A 13,752-nucleotide genomic window follows, 5' to 3' on the forward strand; every position below is an offset into this window, starting at 1 on the left:
CTAGTTATACATGAACACGTCCTCACAGGTAATTTTAAAACTGCCAGTGAGGATATTCCTTACCTTTCACTTTGCATTTAAAACACACTCATAAACACACACACAGGCACACATGATATGAAGTGCAGTATGGCAACTACTACTGAGCACTTGCTGTGAGGCTAGGTTGAATTGAGAAACACTGGAATGAAGTTTTTGACATAATAGATTAAATAAAAATATATATACCCCAGCTACATTAGCATGTAGCTTAGTGTGGATCATCTGTGTAGCATGTACAATCACTAGTCTATCTCCAGCACATACCACACACACACACACACACACACACACGTGTGTGTGTGTAGACTTACAATTAAATTGTAATTTCATCTGTTTCTTTCAACTTTTAAAAATATGGCCTTGGCAGAGTGGCTCAAATAGTAGAGTGCCTGCCTAGCAAACATGAGGCCCTGAGTTCAAATCTCAGTACCACCCAAAAAAAAAAAAAAGAAATTTAAGCCAGGTGTTGGTAGGCTTAGTGCCTGTAATTCTACCTATTTAGGAGGCTGAGATTGGGAGGATCGAGGTTTGAGGCCTTCGTGAAACCCCCATCTCCAAAATAATCAGAACCAAAGTGAACTGGAGATGTGGCTAAGTGGTAGAGCACCTGCTTTGCAAGTGTGAAGTCCTAAGTTCAAACCCCAGCCCCACCAAAAAAACCTTTTAAAAAATGGCTGAAATCTAAAATTTCATATTTGGCTTTTAATTAAATATGTCTTGCTTTCTATTTGTTTTGGATACCGTTAGTATATATATGTATATATATATATACACACATCCAACTTGTGGACATCTTAAAAGCATAAGTGAGACAATATTATCTTTCTGAAACTTGCTTTTTTTCACTTAACATGTGTCTTGGAGAGGTTTTTTTTTCTTTATAGTGTGTTTAAGTGGACTTCATTTCTTTTAACTCAGTGTGGTTTTCCTTCATTTTAAAGTACCCTAGTGTGTTTCAGTTTTCTGCTGTTGATAGAACATGTGAGTGTTTTCACTTTCCCATGGAACACTGTTTTGGGGGATGTTGTTGAACATGACTGTGGCTGTTGGGGAGAATTTCTCAAGGATGGATACCTACTGGTCAGGAGATGACATGCACTTGAAGCTTGTATAGATCCCCAAGATTGGCCCTCTCAAAGACTGCACTACCACGTGAAAGGAATATCTTTTCCTTTAGGGTCTCACCTTTTGTTAAAATCACAGGCTATTTCTAGTGCTAAAGTTTTATTTATTTTCTTTTTTGAATTTTTGTTTCTTTTGACAAGATCTCACTGTGTAATCCAGGCTGGTTTAAGCCCTGCCTCTACCTCTCAAGTCATCTGCCACAATACCCAGCTTCCTTTATTTTATTTTATTTTTTTTACTGTCGAAAAATATACATAATATAGATTTTTACCATTTTCATCTTTTGTGAGGCAGGGTCTTACTCTGTATCCCAGGTTGGCTTTGAACTCGTGATTCCAGGTGGACGTGCCACACCCTACACATTTAAACTATTTTTTTTTAACATCCCTCACCACTCCTTTATTATACTGATCTGGAAAAAAAGATTTAGTACAGTTATGCTCAAAATGAGTACCGGACCCATGTGGCATAGCCAAGCAACTGGAACATGACTTGGAAATCAGACGCACTGAAAGACACACTGGACATTACATGATCAAGAGGCTTTTCACTGCCACAAAACAAGGCAGTGAAGGGATTCTAAGTACACACAGAGGGATTTTACGAGGCACTCCTGCCCCTTAGAGACCAAAGGAGTTTATCCCATATTGGTGTGAGGAATGACTTATCTTCTGGTGACCACATATGGGACTATTTCAACCACCACTAGGAACCCTAGAAGGGTTTTTGACCAGTATTATTTATATGTATATAGGTAAATCTTTCTTTTTTTGTAAAAGTAAATGTAGCACATAAACATAATTCAGGATTGATCCCAATCTTCTGGAGCCAATAACTCTGGGCTCAGGGAGGAAGTTTTTCAGTCACCATGCAGGTTACATTCATTTTTCCATGGGAAAGATTAGAGCCCCCAGACAGTTGTAATTGTAAGAGCACAGGCCTGTCTTCTATAGGAACATGAGTGGCCTCTCTGACTTCTCATTGGTCATGCCTCAGCATTGTTCCTCTCTAAGTCCCTACCTCAAGCTGGTCCTTAGTAGATAAAGCTCTAGGAAAAACTAGAATTATTAATCTCAACTCTCCTGGATAAGAAGAGCATTCCCTGGCTCAGACTACAAACTTGTGCCCCAGAGGTGCTGTTCTGCCTAGATCCTATGAAGGGAATGGGTGCAGAAGACAAAATGCTAAAAAATGAAAATGGGAGCCACCAGTACCCATCTGCAGCTACAACTTAAGATCCTACAGATGTGGTCATTGTGAGAGGTGCAGAGGAACGAATGGGCAGGGAGGGTGCTTCTTGGGTTACAGTCATCCAGCTGGTCTTCACTTTCTTGGCCTTGCCCTGGGCAACCATAAACCGTTTTTAAGTGTACAGTTCAGTGATATGAAATACCACTTCATATGGCTATGCAACCGTGACCACCACCCAGCTCCAAAGTTTTATCTTTCCAAACTAAAATTCCATACTCCTTAAATAATAACTTCCTGTCTCTCTCCCTCTCACCCCCAGCAACCATCATTTTATAAATTTTATATACCTCATACAAGCGGAATCAAACAATGCTTGTTCTTTTGTGACTAACTTAGTTGATTTTGCATAATATCTGTAAAGTTTGTCTGTGTTATGGCACGGATCAGAATTTCCTTCCTTTTTAAGGTAGAGGAATATTCCACTGCGTGTGTGTGCCATGTTTTATGTATCCATTCATCCGCTGGTGGACATTGGCGTGGCCTCCACCTTTTGACGGTTTGAATAATGCTGTGAACTGGATGTGCACGTTTCTACTTTCAGTCTCCTTGGATGTATACCCCGAAGTGGATTCCTGGAGCCTACGATAGTTCCACGCTTAATTTTTTTTAGTAACCACCTAGAAAACTGCTGTTTTCTGCAGCTGCTGTGCGATGTACAAGTGTTCGTTTCTCCCCATTCTCTCCAATACTTGCTCTTTTCTTGTTTTAAAAGAATATCAGGTGTTGCTCATTGTGGTTTTGATCTGCATTTCTGTAGCGATCAGTGGTAGTGAGTGTGTTTTCATGTTTAGTGACCACTTGTTTTCTTTGGAGAACTTTCTTTTCAAGTCCGTCACCCATCTTAAAAGCCAGTATATTCTGTTACTGCTGTTGAGTTGTAGGAGTTCCTTATGTATTCTGGGTAGTCCTCATCAGATACGGTCTACAAGTTTCTCCTCTCATCCAGGGTTGTCTTTTCACTGTCCCTGTCGTCCTTTGATGTACCAGTTTTTTTGCAGACCCAATTTACTTGTTTTATTTTGTTCCCTGTGGTTTTGGTGTCATAGCCAAGAAATTCCTGCTAAATCCTATAAGACTTTTCTGTGTTTTAGTCAAAATTTTTTTACAGTTTTGGTCTTTGATCTATTTTGAGTTTTTTGTTTATTTGTTTGTTTGTTTGTTTTTGTGGCAATGGGTTTGGACTCAGGGGCTCACGCTTGCTAGGCCAGGTGCTCTACCACTTGAGCTGACCCATCAACCCTTGAGTTAATTTTTTGTGTAATATCTAAGATATTACAAAGTTCCAACTTTGTTCTTTTGCTAGCATATGAATACCTGGTTTTCTCAGTACCATTTGTTAAAAAGACTATCCTTTCCTCATTAAATGTTCTTAGACCCTTGTTGAAAATCGTTTTACTATATATGTTAGTGTTTAATTCTGTTTTGTCTTATTCTATCCTGTTCTCTTCCTTTCCATTCTTTATTCTGTATGTCTACTCCTGTACTACTGTTACCATGTTTTTTAATTACTATAACTTTATAACTTTGTACGATGGTTTTGATATCTGGAAGGGACAGATTATTTCCCCTTGTTATTATTCTTTTTCAGTGTTTTTAAGTTTTTGCCATTCTACATAACTACTGGAAGCAGCTTAACAAGTTTCATCAGATAGATTATTGGAATTTTTGTTGGACTTGTGTTAATTTGATAAAGTAATCTTGGGATTAAAATTTATTTTTACAATAATAAATCTTTGTATCTTGACAAAATATTGTTTCTGGTGTCTGTCTTCCAATTATCATCATGGTCCCTATGAAAATTTTGTATTTACTTATATTGTACACAGATTGCCTCTATAGAGAAGCTCGGTTTAGTAGAACCTGTAGTGGTCATGAAAATGTTCCATGTCTGTGCTGTTTAGTAGGTAACCATTTACCATGTGTGGCTGTTGAACACCTCGAAGTGTGGGGAATGCAATTGCGCAAGTTCGCTTTTGCAGCTTTTAGTAGCTGCTAGTATTCCTTGGCTTGTGGGCACATCACTCCAGTCTCTGCCCATATACCCACATTATCTTGCCTTCTGCATTCAGATCTCTCCATGCCTCCTCCTTTTAAGGATACATACGATTACATTTGGGCCCACCTGGATAATTAAGAATAATCTCTCCATCTGAAGATCCTCCATCACACCTGCAAATGTCCTCCCACCCCCTTTTTTTCCCACAGAGGGTAGTATTCACCCTTCCAGGGGTTAGGATGTGCATATCTCTTGGGGACCCAGTTTCCAGCCTACCACCAGGATCCAGTTTAGCTGCAGCAGGGGACTCCTGTGACAACAAGAATGACAGCTGTTAGTCACTGAATGACTTGCACATGTGAGATGTTGTACCAGATGCTCTCTCTGTGCTATTTCATTTACTCATTACAAGAACACCATGTAGGCCACTTTTGATGAATGGGAAGTGATGATTAATAGAAATTGAAGAGTCACGAGGAAAATTTGGGTGCAAAGGAACAGTAATGAACTTAATTTAGCTTGAGGTCCTAGTAGGTTATGCCCAAAAAAGGGTCAACTCAGCTAGAATATCAGGAGCCCTACAGAGATTTCTGATGACTTCTCTTAACAGTTTTCTACCTTTGGGTTTCCCCCTTTTTATTGAAGAAGCAAATTATAAGGATCACTGAAATTGAAACCAGGAAACCTGAGTTCGAGAGTTCCACTTACTAGCTGTGTGAACTGGATAAATCCTTCACTTCTCTGACCTTCATTTCCATATCTGCAGTAAGGAATAAAAACCTGCTTCTGGTTTCACACAGCCGTTGTGAGGAGTAAATGACAAACGTGGTATTCTTAGTATATGGACTATTTTCAAATGTTTGTAAAGGAGAGCAAAAATTATCTGTCACTTTTCTTTTTTTTTTTTTGTATGTACTGAGGGTTGAACCTAGAACCCTGTGCTTGTTAGGTAGGTGCTCTACCACTTGAACCACACCACCAGCCCTACATTGGCTGTTTTTGAAATAGGGTCTCAGTTTATGCTTGGGCCATCCTATTTGTGCTTCCCTGTGTAGCTGGAGTGACAGGCATGCACCACCACACTCAACCATTGGTTGAGATGGGGTCTCAAACATTTTGTCCAGGATGGCCTCAAACTGGTCCCTCACGATCTCCACCTCCTGAGTGGAGGCATGAGCCACCATGCCTGGCATAAAAAAGTTAATATGAATTTTATTTTCAGGTTCTTCCTTATCTCAGTCACAGAAAGACAAATATAGCAAAGTTTCTACAGTAGTTGAAATTATTCAGTGTTTTTACTATTTGCTCTCTGTGTGATCCATAAGCTCTAAGGAAAAATGTGGAAGTGGGATTGGAATTTGGCAATGGATTCAGAAATGATAAAAGTACACACCTGAAAATTTAAAATTTTTAAATTACAAGAACTCTAAAAACCTAACTCCATTAAGACGATAGAACATGGAACCCAAGTAAGAGATCAAGGAATTCTAGGACGACACAGGGTTACTTTAAACTATCTAAATATGTCCCTGTCATGTTGTCTGTCCCCCACAAAACTCTGCCTCCTGGGTAGCTAGGATTACAGGGTTGAGTCACCACACCCAGTCAACCTGTCTCTCTTCAGCATTTAATTTGGAGGTGATATATCTTAAGGCTATCCAGATCCTAAGTCGCATGAGCATTATTTGGACAAGCCTGTTAGCGCCTTCCCTTTCCCACTGTCCAAATGGATATTGCATAGGCCATATTCACCAATTAAAGCTCAAGTGGTAGAACCCTGCCTAGCGAGCATGAGGCCCTGAGTTCAAATCCCAGTTCTGCCAAGGGGGGAAGAAAAAAGAAAAGAAAAAGGAAAGTTTACAGGGCACCAATGGCTCACATCTGTAATCCTAGCTACTCAGTAGGATCACAGTTCGAAGCCAGCCTGGGCAAATAGTTTGTGAGACCCTATCCAAAAAAAACCTATCACAAAAATGGACTGGTAGAGTGGCTCAAGGTGTGGGTCCTGAGTTCAAACCCCAGTACCACAAAAAAAAAAAAAAAGGGACCAATTCCTTCCCGTTCTAATATAATAGAATGATCTAAACTCTACTCCACAGAAATAATTAGGGCCGTGAAGCACAACTCATCCAACTTCCTGCCCCATATTTCAAGGTTTACTTAGTAGATCCCCTGATTTATGATGGTTCAACTTAGAATTTTTGACTTTACAATGGTATGCACATCAGTAGAAACTGCACTTCAAAGACTGAATCTTGATCTTTTCCTAGAGTAGTAAGACGCTGTAAGATGCTATCTTGTGATGATGCTCGGTGGCCATAAGCTACACTCCCAGGTGGCCTCTCAGTCAGCTGATTCTCCACAGTGTACTGTATTGCTAAGCTACGGTGTTCAGTAGGCCAGGAATATTAAATGCATTTTCACTTAGGATGTTTTCATCTTAACAATGGGGTTGTGAGGGTGTAACACCATCCTAAGTCGAGGAGCATCTATCTATCTGTTTACCTACCCACTTATTTGTCTGTCTGTCTATCTACCTGTCTATCTATCTATCTACCTATCTTCCTCACCCTTTCCTTTCAGACCTCAGAAGAAGCTGTGTCCTTTCTTTTGTCCCAAGCCTATACTTCTGTGTATGCTCTTCGTGCCGTTCCCTCCATCCTTAGCTCCAGGTCACGTAATCAACACTTGGTAAGACACCTTTCCTTTGGATATCTCTCTTCCAACTCAGAATCTTGAAAGCAAAGTCACTTGTTTGTTCAGCACCACATTCCCAGCCCCAGGGCCTTAGCTTCCTCCATTTCCCATCTCGGTCAGTGGTGGTATCAGAAACTTTGATCATTTTTGTCATTTTTTTTCCTCCTTTCTCACTCCTGTGCCCATTCTAATTAATGATGGCGCACTCTTCTCTTGCCTCGGCCCTCTAGCCTGTCACTGCTCTCCCTCTAATCTTGCTGCTGCTCTTGTCTTGCTCATACCATTCCTCTTCTGAAACGGTCTCATTGCTTCTCATCTCACTCCTCTCCAGTCACCCTTCACACCGCTGTCGTGGCATCTTTCATAAACAGATCTACTCTTGGCGCCCTCCAGTGCCACTCCACTGTAGGCTAAAGCCCAGACTTTAGAGGACATCTCAGCCCACCACCCCGCACCCTTCCTGTTAGCCTCACTGAACTATTCTCCAAATCCCCAGAGGCATGCTGCTTTATATTCCTGTCTAGAATGCCTTCTCTGCACCCGTGTTCCCTAGCGCTGTTTTTCTGAGTTAGGTCCACGTTAAAGTGTCACATCGATGTGAAGTCTTGCCAGGTCCCCCAGGAAGAGCTCGTAAGATCTTTTGGAACCCCTGCTATGCCCTAGACAAGATATTAGCATTTTCTCTGTTGTCTATTTGGTTCCCACACCAGGCCATCTTTGAGGACACAGAGTGTGTCTTGATCAGTTTTGTATCTTTATTGCTTGGCTTAATGTGTGAACAGAAAAGGGTGCTTAAGAAGTGTTTGTTGAATGAATGAATGAAGACTTTTAAAGATGTACCATGCCTTGGTGAATATGGATGAAGAACTGACTTAATAGTTGTGGGAGATGAATGGAAATCTCTACTTAGGACCCTATGAAGAATAGACACCTCCTAAATAAAGATAGTCATGTTTCAGAACACTGACTGTAAACCAGAGAAAGTAAAAAACTTAAGGGACTGGGTGAGCCCCGTGAAACACACGGGAGAGTTTACAACTCCATTGGGATTGGAGGTAAGTATTCTCCATAGACATTTGCATTTCTTACTGCTCTCTCATCAGGACGTTAACATAAGCTACACTGTGTTAAGTAAAATATTATTGAAATACTGCTTTTAAAGTGTTTATTCTAAAATCTCATTTAATTTTATAATTATTGTCTGCCTTTTCCTGTGCCAAAAAGATAAAGGAGAGAGGATCGAAACTAATCAGTGCTGTAACTCCCATGGGGGTGCAGTCCTCTGAACCATGAATTCCCTGACCCATACCCCCAACCCCAAAGATTCTGGACTTAAGACTTGATTATAAATCTACACTCCTGAGGTCGTTTTCTAGAGAAAACACTGTTGCCACATCTGCCCTGAAAAATAATTTTTAAGTAAACAAAAGTCTCTGCACTCTCATCCCAGGCATGTCAAGTACTCATGATATTTCCTGGTTGCCTGGGGCTGCCCCCTCCCTTGCTTCCCTACACTGGCCTTCGTCCTATGCAAAGCAAGCACTGGAGCCTCAACTGCTCTCCTTCCGTGGAAACATGTCTGTCTTCTTCCCAAAGCCTGGGAGGCCCTGCTTCCAGCTGGCTGCCACTTGGAGATCGTTTGATAAGTTAATTTACAAACACAAAATTGAGTAATCGTCCCAGGAGAGTTTACATTTTTAAGAGAAGTATGTTGGATACATAACACCTAATCCCAAGGGCTGATCTAATGAAGGGGCATAGCCCACTGTCCCGTCCACCTTCTTGTCTTTTCATGATTCAGAACCTTTAACTATGCTGAACTCTTTGCCTAGAATGACCTCCTTTTCCTCTACCCCCACCTCCAGTCTGCTGAACTGCTCCTCATTCTTCAAGACCTAGCTCAGTGTCCCTCTTCCAAGAAGCCATTTTTAAGTTCCCCAGGTTGAATTTGTTACCCCCTCTTGGCTTTCATCAGACTTTGTGCTCCTTCTCTCAATTGCTTTGATACGTTATGCACTCTTCAACTGATACCTATTCCAATAGAATGGTGACTAATCCAGTGTACCCAGCAGCACCATGTGGCTACTGAAGTGGACACACTGCCCTTGACCTCTCAGCAACACTTGACACTGCTGACTTCACCTGTTCTTTTCTCCACCCCCTCCAGCACCCTCTTCCCTGGCTTCCGTGTACTGACACTCTGCTGGGCTTTGCTTCTCTTTTTCACACGTCCTTTCTTGGCCTCTCTCCAGCTAATCTCTAAATGGTGGATGTCCTTTAAGGCTGTGTCCTGGTCCTTTCCTTCTCCCTTCTCACGCTTATCCACACCCATGGCCTTAATTGTGCTCCATATGCAGATGACTCTCACATGGAGGTGCTGTTCTCTCAGGCAGGGAACAATGCAGATTTTGAACTTGCTGAATATAGCTATCTGCGGACCTTGAGCAGGGAGGGACGTGTTGACTAGGTGGCGATGTGCACCTCTGAGCTCAGGAGCGATCTCAGTTGGAGATGTAAATCTGAGACACACTGCATATGGAGGCTGTGAGGCATGACAAGTAGGCATGGCCAGCACAGCGTCCTGAAGGGCATAAATCTAGTTGGGAGATGCGCAGGGTGGCTAGGAGCCCTCAACTGGCTGGTCCAGGTCATGAGTATGTAGTAGAGGGGCGAGCATTTTGCTGAGGTGAGAGGAATTGGTTTCATCAGGACTTGCCTTTCCCTCCCCTGAAAATGTAAAGAACCGCTGCTGGGGCGTCAAGACCAAGACTTCATCCTAGAAAAAGCTTCAGTTATGCATCCATTCACTCAGCCAGTAACTGAGGATATACAGATGATTCAATTGTTGTTACTCCCCTCGAGGAGTGTCTGCTGTAAGGGAAGACTTAATCAGGCCTGGAAATACTACGTAGTGAGAACTACAAAGGGGCAAAAGAGGTGCAGCCCTGTGGGTGTCAGGGAAGGCCAGCAGAGCAGATGAAAAAGGGAACACCAGAGCAAGGGAGGGAGCCTTAAGGGAGAAATCCAGAGGGGAGCAAGCAGGGCCCACTTGGAGATCTGAAGCTGCAGAGATGCCAGGGCCTTAAACATCTGAACTTTATCCTGATGACAATGGGGAGTCATTAGTGGGTGAATGATGAAGCAGAAGAATGAGGTGGTCAGATTTGCACCTAAGACCAGTTGTGCTCCAGACTGGGAATGGATTGGAGAAGCAGAGTCCTTGGGAGAGGTGGTGATGGTGGCCTGCACTAAAGTAGAGGTGGTGGGAATAGAGAAAGATGGATGGATTTGAGAGCTGCTAAGGAGGTAGGATCACTAGGATGTAGTGGTTGATTGGATGTGAGCATGAGAATGGTGGGGTGGTCATGGATGACTCAGGTTCTTAGCGTGGATACCTCAGGTGAGTGAGAACAGTTATTGGGAACAGTCTTGGAGAGGCAGCTGATGAATTCCAATCTGGATATACTGCACTTGAGTGTTCTTTGGAACATCCTTGTGGAGACTTTTAGTAGGCAGTTGGATACACACATAGACATGGAGTTCAGAAGGCAGATCTAAATTGAACACATAAACACGGGATTTATGAATGGTAATTGATTCCTAGGCGTGGGTGAAGTCACTCAGAGTGTGGAGAAGGAGAAGAGATCACTGAAGATAGAACTCTAGGAGAATAATCAAGTAACAAGCATTTGAAGGGAATGAATAAAGGAATAAATGACAGTCATTTAGAAGAAGGGACCCTGACTAGTCTATCTATGATTAACAAAAAAGCCAGGGGCCAGTGGCTCACGCTTGTAATCCTAGCTACTCAGGAGGCAGAGATAGGGAGGATCTCAGTTCAAAGACAGCCCTGGAAAATAGTTCGCAAGACCCTATCTCAAAAAAAAAAAACATCACAGAAAAGGGCTGGCAGAGTCACTCAAATGGTAAGAGCACCTGCCTAGCAAGCTTGAGGCCCTGAGCTCAAACCTCAATGCCACCAAAAAAAGAAAAAGAAAAAAGCCTATTCTTGGACTTTTGAAGCAGAGAATATGTTAGTAAACAAAAATTTTCTTAGACTCTTACACGAGAAATGAGCTGTTCCTCAGGCTTTCTATGGATCCTGGTAGCCTTTTACTAGTCTGCATACAAGAAACACCTTAAAGGGCTGGAAGTATGGCTCGAGTGGTAGGAGCTCTTGCCTAACATCCACCAGGCCCCAGGTTCAATCCCCAGTACTTCAAAAAAAAAAGTCGGGGTGGGAGGCTCAAGAAACACTTTAAAAGCCATACGTTAAAATATAATATGAAATGCGTTAGAAGTCATTTGACACTCATCTGATTTTGTTCACATCGCTCACATTGCTGGTTCTATGCTTGTTGACTTTGCCATCAGATATGCAAATTTAGTCAGTGGGCACACCTGAAAAATGTTTCTCAGATGTTCCTTTGTGTGGATAAACTTGTTGGCTATATAATTCATAGATTATTGGTCTATGCTAGGAACTGTCCCCTGACTGATAACATCCTTGCCTTTGAATCCCCTAATTTTCTATAAACCGCTGAGAATTCCCAGACTTCACTGGTTGCCTTGAGATTGTATACATCACTGAAGATGTTTTGACTAGCTCACTGTAATAAAATTGTAGTTCTGAAACGTGTAATAAAACTCTGGTTTAAAGACCACAAAACTGTGTTGGAGGTGTGGAGTGGTAGAGCACCCGCCTAGCGAGCCTGAGGCCCTGAGTTCCAACCCCAGTGCTGCCAAAAAAGAAATAAAGACAACAAAACTATTGAACCATCAGGCCAAGTTGTTGTGTGAGAATTTGGACACCCGTCTTCTCTCCTCTCACTTGTTCCCAGACTTGGTAGAAGTAAGGATGGTTTGGTCTGAACTGAGAGCATATCCAAGCCTCATTTTTTCACAAGCTGAGTTTTACCAAGTACTTTTTCTCACAACCAAACAGTAACAAACTCATCCCCTAAGTAAAGAAGTTGGTTTTCATGTTTGGAGTCTTTACTAATTTCAAACTTGTGCATGTATAAGCAAACCAGTTACTTGACAAGGGGCTCTATTTATTTTCTCAGCTTCATTATTTCAATGTCTTAGTTTAAGCCGGAGGGAATTTGTGGTTTCTGGGGTCAGAAATTCAACTGTTTTCTAAAACTAAAGGATAAATTAGTGCTTAAATTAGCCATTTGTAGATCTTCTTTTTACTGACATCCCACTATTTGGTAGTGACACCGTATCAGTAATAATAACATATCTACCACAAAAGAAAAGAGGGTGACGTTGGAGCTTTTGCTAGGCATTCTCATGAGTCTTTCTTTAAAACACCCTCTGTTCCATTCTTCCTTCTAAAGAAGGCAAAGAGGATATGAAAAAAAAACAAAAACTTTCCTCCCATCTAGCAGCCAGAAAATATATAAATGTCCAGACATCAAGGGTCGTCTAACTCTTCACTCGGTTAAGCAAAACTAAGTCTGAAAATCTTTACCAAATCTGAGTCCATGGAGGTGACTCACTAATCAGCTTCCCTCTAATTAATAACCTATACTTCCAGCCAGTCGAAGGAGCAGTGTCCTTAATTCATTAATCTGGACAGATAGCAGAAAAGATAAGCTGTGTGTCTGTGCTAACTGAAATTGGGACTCAAATTATGTTTGCCTCTCAAGCTATCAGTGCCCTAGATCTCTCCTGACCCTTCACCGCTCCCGGTCGGCCCCACACCCTACAACCCTTCCCTCAAGAGTTGGATGTGCTGAATTCACCAGAGAGAGCCAAGAAACTGGCCCAAAAACTGGTTGCCTTCAGGGAACCTCAGCTCCTGAAACTTAGAATCCCAGACTCTTGATACTGGCAGCAGGGTTTTGTTCAGGGCCAACTCAGCCCACAGGAAAGCAGGTTTGGATCCGTTATGCAGCTTGAGGGATTTAATGCTTGGTCTACCTGTCTTATATATGTCTTGTGCAGATGTCAAATCTCTGCTGAATTGTGCCTCTCTCTGGTGATTCTCATAGATTCAAGGAATGAATTTTGTGTACAGTCAGCAAAGTGCTGAGAGCTCTGGGAAGAAGAGGAAGATCAGCGAGCCAGTGAAAGTCTTCATCCCTAACAGAAAATGAAAGTTAGATGCCTTCGCTACACTGATTTTAAAATCACTTCACTTTGCAAAAACACATATGAAATACCTTAGTAGGAAAGTAAAGGCTTTTCTTTTGTTTCTGTTTTTGTTTTCTTTTGTTTTGGGAGGTACTGGGGTTTGAACTTAGGGCCTTGCACCAAGTGCTCTACCACTTGAGCTGCGCCCCCAGCCGTTGGAAAGTAAGTTCTTACCACCAAAACTTTTCCCTATAGTTGTTGCTCAATTTGGTAAATGCCTACCCGTTGAGTAGGATGTGGGTTCACTTTGATGCAGAGAAGCCAGGTCTCAGAGCTGTCTTGGGATTGCAGAGACGAGACACCCTTATCTCGTCCACAGCACCAATTTTGAAAAAAAGAAAAAGCTGTTGTTCTCAAAGGAAAGAAGGTTTTTCTTTACGTAATTAAACTCTCCAGGTATTTATACTACCGTGAGCTGTTCTGACTTGTTGCAACCTGTGCGCTGGAATCCCTCTATAGCTTTTTGAGATTCCCACAGTTGCCTAGGATGTGCGTGGCGG

At 42.0% G+C, this 13,752-nt stretch overlaps 1 protein-coding gene across 1 annotated transcript in view; it reads left to right on the top strand.

Annotated features, from left to right (window-relative positions):
• Positions 1–13,215, top strand: part of Hormad2 (HORMA domain containing 2) — a 69,769-nt gene extending 56,554 nt beyond the window's left edge. Inside the window, exon 10 of the mRNA XM_074060855.1 lies at positions 13,111–13,215. Within this exon, the coding sequence (XP_073916956.1) occupies positions 13,111–13,215 (105 nt within the window). The remainder of the gene's footprint in view (positions 1–13,110) is intronic.
• The last annotated feature ends 537 nt before the right edge of the window (positions 13,216–13,752 follow it).

Source organism: Castor canadensis, chromosome 18 (genome assembly GCF_047511655.1).
Source record: "Castor canadensis chromosome 18, mCasCan1.hap1v2, whole genome shotgun sequence".
Taxonomy (NCBI): Eukaryota; Metazoa; Chordata; class Mammalia; order Rodentia; family Castoridae; genus Castor; species Castor canadensis.